General features: G+C 44.9%; 1 protein-coding gene across 1 annotated transcript in view; it reads left to right on the top strand.

Annotated features, from left to right (window-relative positions):
* Nucleotides 1-15,968, top strand: part of LOC147795443 (uncharacterized) — a 53,934-nt gene that overhangs the window by 6,417 nt on the left and 31,549 nt on the right. The window contains 14 exon segments of the mRNA XM_087131893.1: nucleotides 417-501; nucleotides 1,451-1,540; nucleotides 1,927-2,342; nucleotides 2,943-3,198; nucleotides 4,095-4,265; nucleotides 4,435-4,526; nucleotides 5,445-5,614; nucleotides 6,032-7,104; nucleotides 7,106-7,307; nucleotides 8,171-8,245; nucleotides 9,517-9,689; nucleotides 9,793-10,843; nucleotides 12,024-12,144; nucleotides 15,122-15,372. Of these exon segments, the coding sequence (XP_086988019.1) occupies nucleotides 417-501; nucleotides 1,451-1,540; nucleotides 1,927-2,342; nucleotides 2,943-3,198; nucleotides 4,095-4,265; nucleotides 4,435-4,526; nucleotides 5,445-5,614; nucleotides 6,032-7,104; nucleotides 7,106-7,307; nucleotides 8,171-8,245; nucleotides 9,517-9,689; nucleotides 9,793-10,843; nucleotides 12,024-12,144; nucleotides 15,122-15,372 (4,226 nt within the window).

Below are 15,968 nucleotides of genomic sequence, written 5' to 3'. Positions count from 1 at the left end.
TTAGTGTTCACATACATGTACCATCATATTTTCCTGTACCATAGGGGACAAGGCATTGTGCTTTCTAGTTTCACTGTAATACAGCAGTGTTCCATAGAGTGGAGTGGCACACTGCAGGAGGCACTGACTGACTGACCACCAAGGGCAAGAAATTCAAGCCACATACATGTAGTTGTTCACATGCATATGGCACCTTGTACATGAATGACAGATATTCATCTGAATGTGCACAAAACCATTGTGTCTTTGCATGGGAGCCAGGTGCACAGTAACAGCATTTGGTGCCCATCATATCTTACCCTAGTTTCATTCAGGAGAAACTTGCATAGTTCATTTGTTACACTCTCAGCCCTTCTCAGCCCTGATACTTTAAGACTTTCACACCTAGCATTTGACTTGAATCTGATTTTGTGTAGTTTGGCATCAGAGAGCGTCCCTTCAGCACACCATCTGGCTTGGTTGGCACTGCAGGAACACAGAAACCTAAGCTCTGACGTAGAGGTGAGTCACAGATGTCACCAACCAGTTTACAATAACAAAAAAAATGGTGTTTTTCACCCTAGTATTTTTCACCACAGTACCTTTATACTTACATTGTAGTTCACTCAATGCCCTCCAAAAGTTTCACTGGAAAGGAAACTGTGTCAGAGACCAAACATGTATGTACATCAGAGACCCTTTGGTGGACACAGTGCGATGCTTGGTATGAAGCATACCCTAGTAGAGTCACTGATGTGCAGCATCTTCACAAGAACGTTGAGTGTGCAATGTCATCATCAATTTTAATCCAGCAGCTCTAGTTGTCCATGGTGAGAGGGCCTTTGGACCTGGAGCCGATTGTCTGGACTTTTCTTTCCATTCTTCCATACCCTGTCGAAATCCAACAGTAATAATTGTTGCAATTTGTCGAAGTTCCCTCGGGGTTTGATGGAAAGAGGTGGTAAAAAAATTCAAAGTGCATGCATCGGCAAGCATTGCCAAGCATGCCAGCAGGGCCTAAAGTTTTCCAGGATATGTATTCACCATGGACATTATATATGTGCACGTACATGTAAGGTGTACATGTAATACATGTGCATGTAAACCTACATGTACATGTACCTGTACGGTATACTTTCATTGTGTACATTTTAATGCATGCTTTGTTATCAGCCAGTTCCTCTATCCATTGTAAACCAATCTTGCATTGGTTGGCTTTCTTTGCGTGAACAATCTACATGTAATTACGAAAAATTGTACAGACTACACAGTTGTTTATGTTCACTTCAATTTTTTTCTTGTTTCTTAATGAGGTGGCACTACAATCAGGGAGATGGTCTGCATGAGGTCTGGTTGGGCAGGGGAAACACTAGGCCTATGGTACCCAGTCAAGAAACCCAACAACATACATTGCAACTAAAATCTCCTTTCAGAAAATCTGCACTTGTCTTGATTTTTTTTTTCTGTTCAGGAGAGACCACCTCATTCTGTGAGCACACTGGTTGAGTTTAGGCTTCTTCTGCACAGTGCCAGCAGTTACGCCCCCACGGATGTTGCACAGGTACAGCTTCATGCGAGACTTGTTTCGGAAGAGATTTTTTTACCCTTTTTGAAATTCTTTGCAGCTGTAGCCATGGTACCACAAGCACTGAAGTGATTGTATTTACTTCTTTAAGTTAAATAAATTGTTTCTAAATAAAACCTCATACTATTTGAGGAGTCAAAGATTCGACCCACTTTTCATATGTTAACGCCCCACCTCCCTGGTACATAGATAAATCACATGTATCTCATTTGATTTTCATGGAAAGGGCAGTTTGTCCAGACTCTGTATTTGAATGGGAGGGCAGTTGCCGTATATTGTATTGTTTTGGACATTTACATGTATAGCACATTGTGTTGGCAACTGTCAGTATATTATATTCCCATCTTGTTTGTTTTCCGCAGGATGTGTACAACCTCTTCATCTACATCCAGGACATAAAGAATGCAGAGCAGCTGGGCAACCCACCGTTGCCCACCCCCCACGCGCCGTCCCTCACAGACAGGATCCGAGTCTTCCTGAAGGCTGTGGTCCAACGCGACCCCCACCTGGGCCACTCCCTCCTGGGTCACCTGGCACTCCCGGCCGGCTCCCGGCGTCACTTGTCCCACAACCGGGGCCTGCAGCAGGTGTACGTGGACTGCTTGATGGAGGACATCTCGGCACTGCGGCAGGCCCCGGGCAACAGGGAAAAACTGGTGAGCCGGGTCTACAAGGTCTTGTCCCTGATGGACCCCAGCAAGGAGATGGAGGACCTGCAGTTGGAACTGTTGTTCCTGAATCTGTTGGACCTGACTAAACCCCCTCACCAACTGCTGAGGTAGGTTAGATTTAAATCATTATCCATGGCTCATTTCAACTGTAGCGGTAGTTGTCACCACCAGTGGTAGAATTGAAAATATGATTTACAGTAAACAAAATAAATCAATTAACTGACCCTGAAAAAAATTGGAGCATTGACAATTTACAGTAATCACTTTTTTGGGGTTATGCTAAACAGCAAAATATAAAACAAAACTGTAAATGTAAACATTTTGTTAAGGTGCCAGGAGTGCTGTGTGCATTACGGTTACAGCCAAGGTAATTCTTGCATTACCAAACTTGTCACGAAGTAAAATAAGTGTTTTTGTCTGTATAACAATGACTTTGAGAGTTAGTTATTTACAGCTTAAAATGAAGCTTAGGAGCTCAGTTTTAGTCTCAATCTGTCCAAAGCACTCCACTGGACCACACAATTTGTGCTTCTAGGAGCTTTAACCAATGTAACATAATGGCAAGTTTAGCGTGGGTTTCAATCCAGCCAAATCCTTCAAAGCGGGACAGATTTATATAAAGGAAAGTTGAGTGCTGGGAACCAAAACACCATGTGACAGTGGTTTCAAAAGTGTGAGTGAAAAATTGCTGCCTCTGCTTACATCAGGATGGAATCACTGTACTCCTCCCTGCTGGGCCGAGGATCAGCCTACCTCGTCAGGGAGCTGTGCCGCATCGAGAGGCTTGAGCGGATCCAGGAGCTGAGCACCCAGCTGGAGGTGACCCACCCCAAGCTGGACATGCTGTCGCAGGAACTGCGGATCATGCTGCGGCTGGCTCGCATGGAGGACCGGGAGCTTGCCTGGAAGGAGATGTTCTGCCAGGCGCTGTCCAGGGAGAGACACATTCTCGCCAATGTCCTGGTCAGTCTTCGAGTCTGTCCATCTTTGTCTGTTTTTGGGGGGGGACACTGTTGAAAAAGTGGGGTTCTTTCCAGGAAAGGTCACAGCGCGGGAGTGGTGAGAAAGTGAGGAAAACGTCCCCCCTCCCCCTCGGAAAGAATGGGGGAAAAGTAAGGGAAAAGAACAGAGGAAAGAGGAAAAGCAATGAACCAGTGTCCATGAAAATGCTTCCGACTCGAACCTCCACGTTGATAGTTTGTCGGTCGGCTGCTGTTGAGTGCATGCTCCCCTCTCCCTCCTCGAAAAGAGCTGTGCCTCCTTTCTGGTATTATTAACACCCATGGGTTACAGATCAGCTCAGGAGTACTGAAGTAAAAAGGACATTAACCGTTGGCACAGCAATGAGTTGCAGTTTGCTTGTACACGTAGTTGCCTTGCAGATGACTTCTGATGAATGAATCACAACTCCATACACTTGTACTTTTGAGCCTATTCCATTCCTTATAAATTATCGAAAGTCTCAAGTTGACAAAGCCATATTCAGTCTTCACGGAAGTTAGGATTTTGAAATTTCATGTTGTGCTTGGTAATTAAGATTGGAGTTTGCTTGATAGCCCACCCAAGTTTGTTAGCGTTAGCCTCTATGAGTACTCATATCATTGTGTGCTTCATAATTGCTGGCTTTGCTCTTCTTGCTTACCATCAAAAGATGTCTCAGAGTATTTGACTCATTGGCTGCTTGAGTACAATAAAAACTTTTAATTATTAAATTTCCATGCATGTTTTCTCTGTCATGCAAAGAGTCCTCATCAAGTGAGGCTGCCTGTGTGTAAATCTTCTTCTAACTTAGCGCCTTGAGGTTCTTCCCATACAGTTTCGTCTGTTTTTTTCGTGTGCTTGAATATTGTGTCGCACAGGACACCAGCATGACATTCATCCGAGACGGGATGTACAGTGAGCTGGTAACCCTGCTCTCGCCTGATGAGTTTGTACCCCTCAAGCCACTGGTGCTCTTGCTTGGATGGAACCACGTCTCAAGCTGCAATAGTGCCAATCGGCTCTTGCAGGCCTTGCATACTCCCAGCACGGTACACATTTCTGGTCTGCATGTTATTTTATTGAGAGTACCTATTACAATTGTGGCGCATGATCCCCGCAAGTGAGATTTGTTTTTATCAAAAATACTCTCCACAGAGGCTAGGAGTTACATTTAATTGCATGTTTTGGGTCCCTCCATTTTTGTGTTATCATGATCAGGCACCTTCAGTCAGTGAGCCTCTTCTCGACCAAGCATGTGGGAAGCTGACCCACCAGGTGCAGCTGGTGCAGTGGTGTCTGGAGAAAACCAGGTAGCTTGCAGATCTGATTGATTGCTGTATGGGTTAAGCTGGGACAAAAACAATTAAGGATGGATTTTTAGAATCAACTGACAAATTGTCAGTATCTGCTCTGTTGCAGTGAGCTTTTATCACATCATCATGTATTTGTGGAAATTTCATAGAGTCATACTTCTCACAATGCATCTTCACTGGGACCACCGGCTGAACTTACTAAACAGGTGATATGGTTGGAATTAAGCCTGCAACAAAATAGTCTGTCAGGCTTTTGGGTTGGAAGCTGAGAGCTTGAGTGAACAGGTTCATGGACATGTAGTTTGGATGTTATCAGGGACTGGTACCTGAGCCTGACCCCACTTGGAAATGTTTTTGCATTCCTTACGTGCTTGCAACCAGAAGCCGGCCATTTTCTTGTTTGCCGTAGTCACATAGACACAGTATATCAGCTCATTCCAGTAGCACCTTTGGAAAGATACTGTAGCTTGATTTTGTTAAACCCCCTAGCATAGTATATTAAACTTTTGCAGTGTGGGTTTTGACAGTGGCAGGGTCACTAAAAACTGTTCCATCATGCTTAGCATAGGAGTCAGGATATGGCTGCCCTGACAGGACCAACCTCATGTGTACATATAGAGGGATTTCACATTAGCGCCGTCTGCGCATATCTGCATCGAAACTGAGGCTCTCTGTTTGACTGAAGCGTCGTATTGGGATCATCTACTGAAGTTCTTGAAAAACCTGTAGCATGCCTCAATGTGGGAATGGGCTGTCTGGGTACTAAACTCGCTCACTGAAAGAAACAAACATACAAGGGTGGTGAAATATCTAAGATACCTTTTTGCAGTCAACAACCAATTAAACATTTCCTAGCTGAAACTTTATGTACAAAGTCAAGATACACAAACAAAGGATATCTTGACGCTTTCCCAGGCCCTTTCTTCTTGCGAGTGGTGTCGACCCTGGATTTGATCCCAAGGCCAGTGAGATGTTCTGTGAACTGGACTCCCGCTCAGTGCTTCACATGTTGCATCATGCTACAAACTTGAGCCAGCTTGAGTCAGCTGAAGTCTTTGATATCCTCAGCAAGAAGCCGCAACTTGGTGAGAGTTTTTCATCCTTTTTTTTCCTTTTGACCTCAGGCATTTCAATAGTACAGGTATCTCAGAATCTGCTGACTATTTTGGCGTAAAATCTTTCTATATCTGCTGTTACATTTAGTGTGCCTGGAATTTTCTTTCTTCCACTGGTCTTGACCCAGCTGAGTTTGAGTAACTGTCTTGAGAGCATAATGCAACACCAGTTACAGTACCCTATGGTACTTCTGTAGAAGTCATGAAATTTAGGGACAAGACCATCACAGCCATGAAATGTTAGATCATCAAATCAAAGAGTTTCTGAAGAAATTGGATGGCAAAAATTTTTTTCGAGGTATTTCATCAGTTGCTTTGCAGTAAGACGGCTCACTGATGAGTTTATCTCTTTTAGTTAAGTTTAAGTTAATGTCTGTTTTACAACAGGGGTCAAGCCAGAGGAGAGTACCAAATTCAGTGGGAAGACTGTACGTTTTGAGGAGCCCCAGCAGCTCACCATCCAGCAAGAGAGGGACATAGCCGTCTATCGCAGTTTCCTTGCCATCAAGAGCTGCATGATGGCTCTCTCCAACAGTACCCAGTGTAAGAAGCCAAAGGAAAAATCCAACCAGGACGCGAGCAAGCAAGGAGTATCCCAGAGTGCTGGTGCATCACTTGACACCGAGACCTCAAGGAGCACCGGCAGTACCCTTTTATCACCCCACCAGCCTCTTCATGCTCATGAAGAGGCTGCGAATGACAGTACTGGCTCACCACGAGAAAGCCTGTGGGAGAAGAATGTCTGGCGGCACCTCAGGGAAGCCAGGCACCAACTGTCACTCCTCTACCCACTGACTTACAGAATTGAAACCCTGGAGAACATTTTCTCCTTGCTGTTCACTCGCAGCGAGGATGCCTTTGTGGCAAGGGCAACGATGTCTGACAGTGGAGGAGAAGAAGGTGTTGTGGATGAGGATTGGCAGAAGGGGAGTGTCACCAGCCTTGACAGCACGCCAAAGTGTGAGTCCTTTACCTTTAATCTGGAGGCTGATACACTCAGAGATGGCCCATCAGCAAGTGACTCAAATCTGTTGAGTGTTGCAGCAGCTGTCCAGGATGAGTTGCCCACAGAAACGATGAGCACAGGTGTGTTGGAGAGCTTGAGGAGTTCCGAGAAGCGAGAACGAACCAGCTCGGGATCAGCTGTGGCCCAAAGGTCCAACACGGAGCGCAGCTCGGAATCGCATAGCCAGCTCAGCTCCAACAGCCTGGGGGCGGTGAAGATCTGCTTTGTAGCAGAGGAAGACATCACCGATGCCTTGCTGAGCACCCTGAAGGAATGCCTGGCCGACCTGTCCGAGGCAAGGTACTCCTTAGCCGGTCCTAGCGCATCGTTAGAGGTCCTCCAGGAAGCTGGCGGGAGGCTGATGAAGTACATGCACTGCTCGGTGTTGACATCCACTATGGCGCAGCACATCTCACAATTGACGCAGAGGGTAAACGAGGCCTGGTGGCGCTACCCGGCTCGTATCGCAGGCCACCAGCTCCCAGAATGCAACGCATGGACTGGCCAGTGGCTGCCAGCCCATGGGAGACAGTAGTAGTGACGAGGAGCTGTACATGACCGGTTCCCATAGAGATAAAGATGATAAGAGAGGAGACAAATGCCACGGCAAGCGAAGCAGGAGTCGGGTCAGCAGCTTCAGTGGAAGAAGTGGTTCAGGTATATCAGTGGCTGGAGAAATAAACTATAAATTCATGAATGAGTGCATTTCCTAGTTTGAACATCAACTTATAATTCCTAAAGCATTTTGGGTAAAATTCTAACATTTGCCATTCCGTCTTCTGTCTTTTTCTTTTCATAGATGCATTTCACATGTGCTTCGCTCATTTTTTGCTTCGACTTTTATATGTCAATTCATTCTTTGTTTCGGACACATATGCTTGCTTCTTGCTTGTATTCCAAGTTTTGCAGTTGAACTTGTGTTGGTTTACTAATTCAAAATTTTGTGTACAGAGTAGGTGGGTAGTTCCAGAAATTAGGGGTCCAAAAGTGTGACATTTTTGTGTCCATTGTTAATTGACATGGAAATGTCACCATAATTGATTTCAAACTACCAATATTACTGTTTGTTTGGCAGGTAATTTGCATTAATTCATTACTCTGAAAAATTCTAGAAAATATGTTCTGAACTAAATACAAAGTCATACCGGTATGTCAGATGTGACAGGGACATGAAAAGAATGGACCTCACATTTCTGGAATTACCCAGACCTGAAAAATCGAAAAGGTATATACACAAAATCAGGGATTAAAAAATGACAAGTGTGTCTTGGAAGATGTACCAGAAAACGTTAACGTATTTTGCCTTTTTAAAATTCCAGTAGCAAGTCCTTCCTGTTTGGGATGACAGTGGTCATAGTTCACCTGTGTGGGTGGCTTAAGTAGTCCATTTTTCATTTGCAATCTCATAGTTTACAGATGTACATGTACATGTAGTTGTGCAAGGGGAATGCTATGATAAAAATGTTTGACTGTTTGAAATTTGCTTGTCATCCCCAAACTCAAACTTTGCATAAATACAGGGACTGCAAGGAGGTACTCAAGGGCGAATTCCTGTCCACTCTCGGCCAAACGCAACACAGGGTTCGCATCCACAGGTTAGCTCAACTTGTGGAAGGCCAAGACTCTAGCACAGGCAACAGACCAAGGTTTTGGTCATTTGTCTGGGGTTCAAACTTATGTCATTTAACTCTTATTTTGCACCACCTGGATAGCCAAATTGGAAATTATCTTTCTTGTTATTCAGAGTGTCTGCGTGTGGAACGTCAGCCCTTAATTAATTTTCTGTAGTGTGCATAACATCTAGTGGTTGTCTTTGTTGGGAAAAAAGTGGAAACTACATGTATGGTATACATGTAGCATTTCTTCTCATTTCTGTCTTGGATTTGTTTCCCCCAGTTTTGTGGCAGTGGGAAGAACGGAGTTGTTTTTTTGAGGGTGGGAAGAGCAGTGGAAAAATCAAAACGGGTTCCATTACGGACTTTCCCTGTGTACAGTTCATCTCATGTCTCGTTGTGCAAAGTCATTCATTTTTTACTGGTTTTCCTCAAGTTTTCCTTGCTTAAGAAAGAGCAGCCATAAGTAACCTTTCTCTGTGATTTTTTTTTCTTCTACTAAACAATGCAACAAGGCAGCTTGCAGTTCTTGCCATCGTCTGATTGATGGAGAGTTACATTTAGATTTTTAGAAGGGAAGGGAAGAGAAAACAGAACAAATTAAAAAAGAAGAAATACCCAGGGAATATTAGAATGCAGGCATCACCATTCAGCTCATCTCATCTCATTCGATCTGATCGCTGGTCACCTTTTCTATTTTGAGTATACATATTTTATCGCTATCCTATTGCTGCCTCAGTAAACAAATGTCAGTGAATCTGTGTATCATTTTCATTGTCAGGGAATTTCATGCAGGAAAAAAAATACCACAGACAAAAAGGTGTACAGCCTTGTTAGAATGCTGACTGCTTCTGTAACAAGTAGCACTGGGGATTAGAAGGCTTTATTCCCGATTTGGAACCACACTTGGGTATCGGCCACTGACAAACACTAAAAGCTGCTACAAGGAATAGGGTTGCCGTAAGCACATTTATCTAAAAGAATGCTTATAACAAATCAGGGAATATGGCAGATGACCTCTGGTTGCTGTTACTGGATTAGATTTTCATGGACGCTCCTCTTTAAGTTTGTTGGCTGAAGTGCTTGACGTCAGACTCTCCGCTGTTCACTTTTGGTGTAGCAAATACAATTAACAGTTATCAATTAACAGTTATCAGGATTACCAAGTGATATTGGCTTAGAAGCTTTGTTATATCCTGTAGAAGGGAGGTGAATGTACCGGTATTAGCCACAATTTTTTTCGTCTCCCCCAGATGGCAGCACCAGCAGCAGCAAACGGCGAAAGAAACGTCGGCGGAGGAAATGCCAGCCGGTCAACAAGGCGTCCAACACTGGGGAGCATGGTGTAATCGCCAGGATGCTGTCCTCCCAGGACACCCTGTTGAGGATGTGCCTGCACAGGGGCAGCTACTCCCAGGCCCTACAGGTAACACTTGAGGAAGACTTCAATGGTCAGCAGGTACTTTAAGATACTGTGCACATTGTAAGTTCTTTGATATTATTATTGTTATCCGATTTGTGTCGTGCAGGTGGTGAAGATGTTTGAGCTTGAGAACACGCCTGAGGTGTCAGAGGTCTACTTTGCTGAACACTGGGAGCAGACGTTACGTCGTCTCCAGAATCTGGACACCAAGGCCGCCAAGTCAGATGCCATGCCCTCGGCCCTGAAAGGCCAACCGTCTAAGTCATCATCCTCCATCGCTACCATAGCAGCATCGGGGACAGCATCCTTGTCAGTCACTGGGGTTGTGGACGACCTGCTGGCCAAGTCTGTACTGCCGCTGTTCCCCACAGCCTCACTAGTCGGCTTGGATCAGCCCGAGAAGCACTCAGTTGCTGCCGCCATGCTCAAGAGCATCCGGAAGCTGAACGTGGCTGGGGTGGTGGTCTTTGACCTGGCCTGCTCAGCCTGCACTTCCTGGAAAGCTAGTAGGGACTTGCTCGAAGTCGCTATGGGCCGACTTCAACTGGGACAGCACATCCCGGGTGAATTTGACCAGTCCCCCAGGTCACGCCTGCAGTCCGGCTCCAAAATGGACCCTCTGCTGCTTCTTGTAGGCGTACTGCCCTTTGTGCACCAAATAGCCAGTCTAATAGCTCCGACTTCAGCTGATTCGACAGCCCTCATCAGGCAGGACATCATGGAGGAGTTCTTTCGGCACAGTGCTAGGGATGCCCTACTGCAGGCAACCAAACAGCTGGATGCAGTCGGCCTGCGGGCACAAGTCAATTCTGTCCTGGAACAGAGGAAAGCTGTCACGGGACTCAGCCGTGCCCTCCAAACCGAGGGCAACCAGCGGACTCCAGATCCCTCTGGGTCACAAGCCTCTGGCCTCCTTCCATCGGAAATGGACCGCGGCTTGAGCCCATCCCACAAGGGACGTTCCATGGTCCACCAAGCCATGAGACAGCTCCTTCAAACCTTTGACAGGAACGGGAACCATTGCTACTCACTGACTGCCCTCCTGTCAACAGTGGGCCCAGACCAGGACACTGAGTTCTCCAACTACTTGATGAGCCTCTATGGTCATGTTTCTGTCCTCTCCTCCTTGCTAGTGGAAGCCAAGGAATGGTATCCTGGTATGTTGAACAGCTAGTACATCATTGTGCCTCGTGAATACAGTGGAATGCCGCGATACCGAACATTCGGCTGTACCAAACATCGTCCTTGGCTCCCAATATTTTGAGCACAAAACCTACCGAACACTATGCAGTTGCCGTTTGTAATTCCTGAATGTCAACTTGATAAAACAGTCGTTTTTTTTATGTTAGATAGTGACAAGTGGACATTATTTCCCCAAGGATTAGAAGGGAAAGCCATTAGTTTTTGAAGAGTTAATTGTAATTAAGTAGCTGAGAAACTGGGTACATTGGTCCACACTTGTTTTAAGTCGTCTTTTAGTAAAGGCCAGGGCACGCACAGTTAATCTGCCAACGGTATCGAATGGACACTGGTTTTGCGACTCTGAGCCACATGATCCGTCGCATCAATTTTGTAACTTAAGATTTAATAAAAAACAAAAATAATTAACGGATACATTTTTAGAAACCTTAAACTTGAATGCAACAGCAAAACATCACAAAAACAGCAAACCATAGTATCACAAGAGGATGCGCTTCAGTTAGACTAGGAGGGTACTATTCAACATGGCAACGAAACATTTGGCAGTGAATTTCGCTATACCAAACGACAGCTGTGCCGAACATTCAGCATGGACCCCCTTGTGTTCCTTATAGCGGCGTTCCACTGTATTTGCAATTTGCAAAACTACTCCCTACGCGGAAAGTGTCTGTAGAGGTATTGAGAATGGTGCCAAACCCTCATATCTGATTCATTCATTGTAATTTTCATGTGGCTGCTTGATGGTTCAATTCTGAGACAAACTTATACTCAGCTGAATCAGCAGAGACTAAAATATAAACAGCTTTATTTTTATTCAAGACCTGCAAGGGATTGTGGGACATCAGAGGGTCAACGTCAATACCTAATGTCAGGAATGTGTGTAATAATGTGTATGAGGTACATTTGTGAAGGACTCAAAATCAGTATTTGTGCTTATACATACATGTATACTCTTTACAAAGGTGCCGATCACCTACACACTTTATTCCGCGACAATTCCATGATGAATCTTTCACGCAGATCAGTATCGTGCAGCAGGTTGCTAAGAGTAGCCTATTATGCTGTCTGATTCCCAAATGCCTCGATTTTGTTGTTTTTCATTCTTTTTTTTTATGTCCGTGGGTTCCTCACTGTCAGGTCTGGACCAGCCGGTTCCTAGCGGCAGCATGAAGGCAGTCAACCCTTACTGTGTCCTGGAGGACAGCCCCAACTTCCTGCTAGGGAGACTCATGTTCCAGAACCAGATCCCGCCGACCAGGTCCAAAAAAGTTCTTTGACCAATTCCTCACTAGCCTTGAACCCATTTAGATATTGCTGACTTTCCTAGGAAACTTTTCAGAATCTGTAAGGTGTCTGTAAGTGTCTCGTAGTTTGGAACGGTGGCAATGTTCCATTTGGAAAGCCTTGATCTCAGTTCAGCACAGGCACCTGTTTAATTGGTAACTTAGCATTCCCATTTGAATGCTGCACTGGAATAGTTCGTGCACAAAGCAACCGTCCCTGTGATGCATAGACATTCCTAAAGAACGCCAATGTTCCAATGGCAACTTTCAATTGGAACATAAACATTTTCATGGCAGGAATATACAGAGTCATGGCGGGATTCTAAGGCATTGTTACAGTCATGGCAGGAATCTCAGGCATTGTTACAGTCATGGCAGGAATCTAAGGCATTGTTACAGAGTCATGGCAGGAATCTCAGGCATTGTTACAGAGTCATGGCAGGAATCTCAGGCATTGTTACAGAGTCATGGCAGGAATCTCAGGCATTGTTACAGAGTCATGGCAGGAATTGTTACAGAGTCATGGCAGGAATCTCAGGCATTGTTACAGAGTCATGGCAGGAATCTAAGGCATTGTTACAGAGTCATGGCAGGAATCTAAGGCATTGTTACAGAGTCATGGCAGGAATCTAAGGCATTGTTACAGAGTCATGGCAGGAATCTAAGGCATTGTTACAGAGTCATGGCAGGAATCTAAGGCATTGTTACAGAATCATGGCAGGAATCTAAGGCATTGTTACAGAATCATGGCAGGAATCTCAGGCATTGTTACAGAATCATGGCAGGAATCTAAGGCATTGTTACAGAGTCATGGCAGGAATCTAAGGCATTGTTACAGAGTCATGGCAGGAATCTAAGGCATTGTTACAGAGTCATGGCAGGAATCTAAGGCATTGTTACAGAATCATGGCAGGAATCTCAGGCATTGTTACAGAATCATGGCAGGAATCTCAGGCATTGTTACAGAATCATGGCAGGAATCTCAGGCATTGTTACAGAGTCATGGCAGGAATCTCAGGCATTGTTACAGAGTCATGGCAGGAATCTAAGGCATTGTTACAGAGTCATGGCAGGAATCTCGGGCATTGTCACAGAGTCATGGCAGGAATCTCAGGCATTGTTACAGAGTCATGGCAGGAATCTAAGGCATTGTTACAGAGTCATGGCAGGAATCTCAGGCATTGTTACAGAGTCATGGCAGGAATCTAAGGCATTGTTACAGAGTCATGGCAGGAATCTCAGGAATTGTTACAGAGTCATGGCAGGAATCTCAGGCATTGTTACAGAGTCATGGCAGGAATCTAAGGCATTGTTACAGAGTCATGGCAGGAATCTAAGGCATTGTTACAGAGTCATGGCAGGAATCTAAGGCATTGTTACAGAATCATGGCAGGAATCTAAGGCATTGTTACAGAGTCATGGCAGGAATCTAAGGCATTGTTACAGAGTCATGGCAGGAATCTCAGGCATTGTTACAGAGTCATGGCAGGAATCTAAGGCATTGTTACAGAGTCATGGCAGGAATCTCAGGCATTGTTACAGAGTCATGGCAGGAATCTAAGGCATTGTTACAGAGCCATGGCAGGAATCTAAGGCATTGTCACAGAGTCATGGCAGGAATCTAAGGCATTGTTACAGAGCCATGGCAGGAATCTCAGGCATTGTTACAGAGTCATGGCAGGAATCTAAGGCATTGTTACAGAGTCATGGCAGGAATCTCAGGCATTGTCACAGAGTCATGGCAGGAATCTAAGGCATTGTTACAGAGTCATGGCAGGAATCTCGGGCATTGTCACAGAGTCATGGCAGGAATCTCAGGCATTGTTACAGAGTCATGGCAGGAATCTCAGGCATTGTTACAGAGTCATGGCAGGAATCTAAGGCATTGTTACAGAGTCATGGCAGGAATCTCAGGCATTGTTACAGAGTCATGGCAGGAATCTAAGGCATTGTTACAGAGTCATGGCAGGAATCTCAGGCATTGTTACAGAGTCATGGCAGGAATCTCAGGCATTGTTACAGAGTCATGGCAGGAATCTAAGGCATTGTTACAGAGTCATGGCAGGAATCTCAGGCATTGTTACAGAATCATGGCAGGAATCTCAGGCATTGTTACAGAATCATGGCAGGAATCTAAGGCATTGTTACAGAGTCATGGCAGGAATCTCAGGCATTGTTACAGAGTCATGGCAGGAATCTAAGGCATTGTTACAGAGTCATGGCAGGAATCTAAGGCATTGTTACAGAGTCATGGCAGGAATCTCAGGCATTGTTACAGAGTCATGGCAGGAATCTAAGGCATTGTTACAGAGTCATGGCAGGAATCTAAGGCATTGTTACAGAGTCATGGCAGGAATCTCAGGCATTGTCACAGAGTCATGGCAGGAATCTCAGGCATTGTTACAGAGTCATGGCAGGAATCTAAGGCATTGTTACAGAGTCATGGCAGGAATCTCAGGCATTGTTACAGAGTCATGGCAGGAATCTAAGGCATTGTTACAGAGTCATGGCAGGAATCTCAGGCATTGTTACAGAGTCATGGCAGGAATCTAAGGCATTGTTACAGAGTCATGGCAGGAATCTAAGGCATTGTCACAGAGTCATGGCAGGAATCTAAGGCATTGTTACAGAGTCATGGCAGGAATCTCAGGCATTGTTACAGAGTCATGGCAGGAATCTCAGGCATTGTTACAGAGTCATGGCAGGAATCTCAGGCATTGTTACAGAGTCATGGCAGGAATCTCAGGCATTGTTACAGAATCATAGCAGGAATCTATTAGAGGCATTGTTACCGAGTCCACGTCATGGGAGTTGCCAGCCAGTTTCTCAACCTGTACTTGAATTGAATCCTGAAAATGGTACTTTATAAATATTGATTAACGCTCGGCGAATTCAGCAGCCTTCATCTTTCTTTTTCATTTTGCTGCTTTTTCTTGCGGCTTCGGTTTCCAGGTTAGAAGGTGTGGCAGACCAGTTGAAGCTAAACCTTGTTCACGTCATCGTCCGTAGTTGCTGCCCTACCATCCCCATACACCTCAAGCAAGACCACCAACCGCCGAGCCCCACGTCTCCTTCAGCAAAGAGTTCCCCCTGTAGAATTGTCCTGAACAATCCCGGAGAGGGCTCAAAGTGGCCATGCGACGCCAGGCATCCCGAGGTCGTCGCTCGGGATCTCCTGTCCAGGATGATCATGCTCATGAAGGGTAACAAGAAAAACTGCAGAAAAATTTTGCACACTCCTCTTAGCTTACTGGCACCACGTTGTGTTGCTTAAATGTCTTCCTCTGCCCGGAAAACTGCTAAGCATCCCCAGGAAATTAGAAGTGTTTTGTAGGTCACGGGCAAAGATTCGTCTGTGCAAAGGGTAAACAATAAATTTCAAAAAAGGATTTAAACTGTCACAGGTGTTGGTATGAAAATTTACATTAACAGTGGGAATTAATCCACTATTGCATATATACTTGTAGGCTTCAAAAGATACCATGCAATAGGATTTGTATGACTTGAATAGATGAAGCACAGCTTCATTTACATGTTACAGTGACTTTCCAGCGGGTTTGCAGCATTAAAAGGGAGAAATTTCAATGTTTTGGATTTCATGCAGTGTCTCCATAGCTTTGTGTCCAAAGAGTGCATTTCTACAATTTCTTGGAGGAGGTTCCACTCTTTCCTTGGTTATGTTAAAGAGCTTATATAGACATTAGTAGGGTCACTATTTCTTCCAACCATTTCCCCTTTGAAGGATAGATTTGTGTTCTGTTTTTATACTCTTTTGACAAGGTATTCCCTCCATGGCAAC

Source organism: Acanthaster planci, unplaced genomic scaffold (assembly GCF_054643075.1).
Source record: "Acanthaster planci isolate LZ-2023a unplaced genomic scaffold, COTS_SCS Contig28, whole genome shotgun sequence".
NCBI classification, from domain to species: domain Eukaryota; kingdom Metazoa; phylum Echinodermata; class Asteroidea; order Valvatida; family Acanthasteridae; genus Acanthaster; species Acanthaster planci.
The sequence above is the reverse complement of the archived record's forward strand: the minus strand, read 5'-3'. Positions and strand labels throughout refer to the sequence as shown.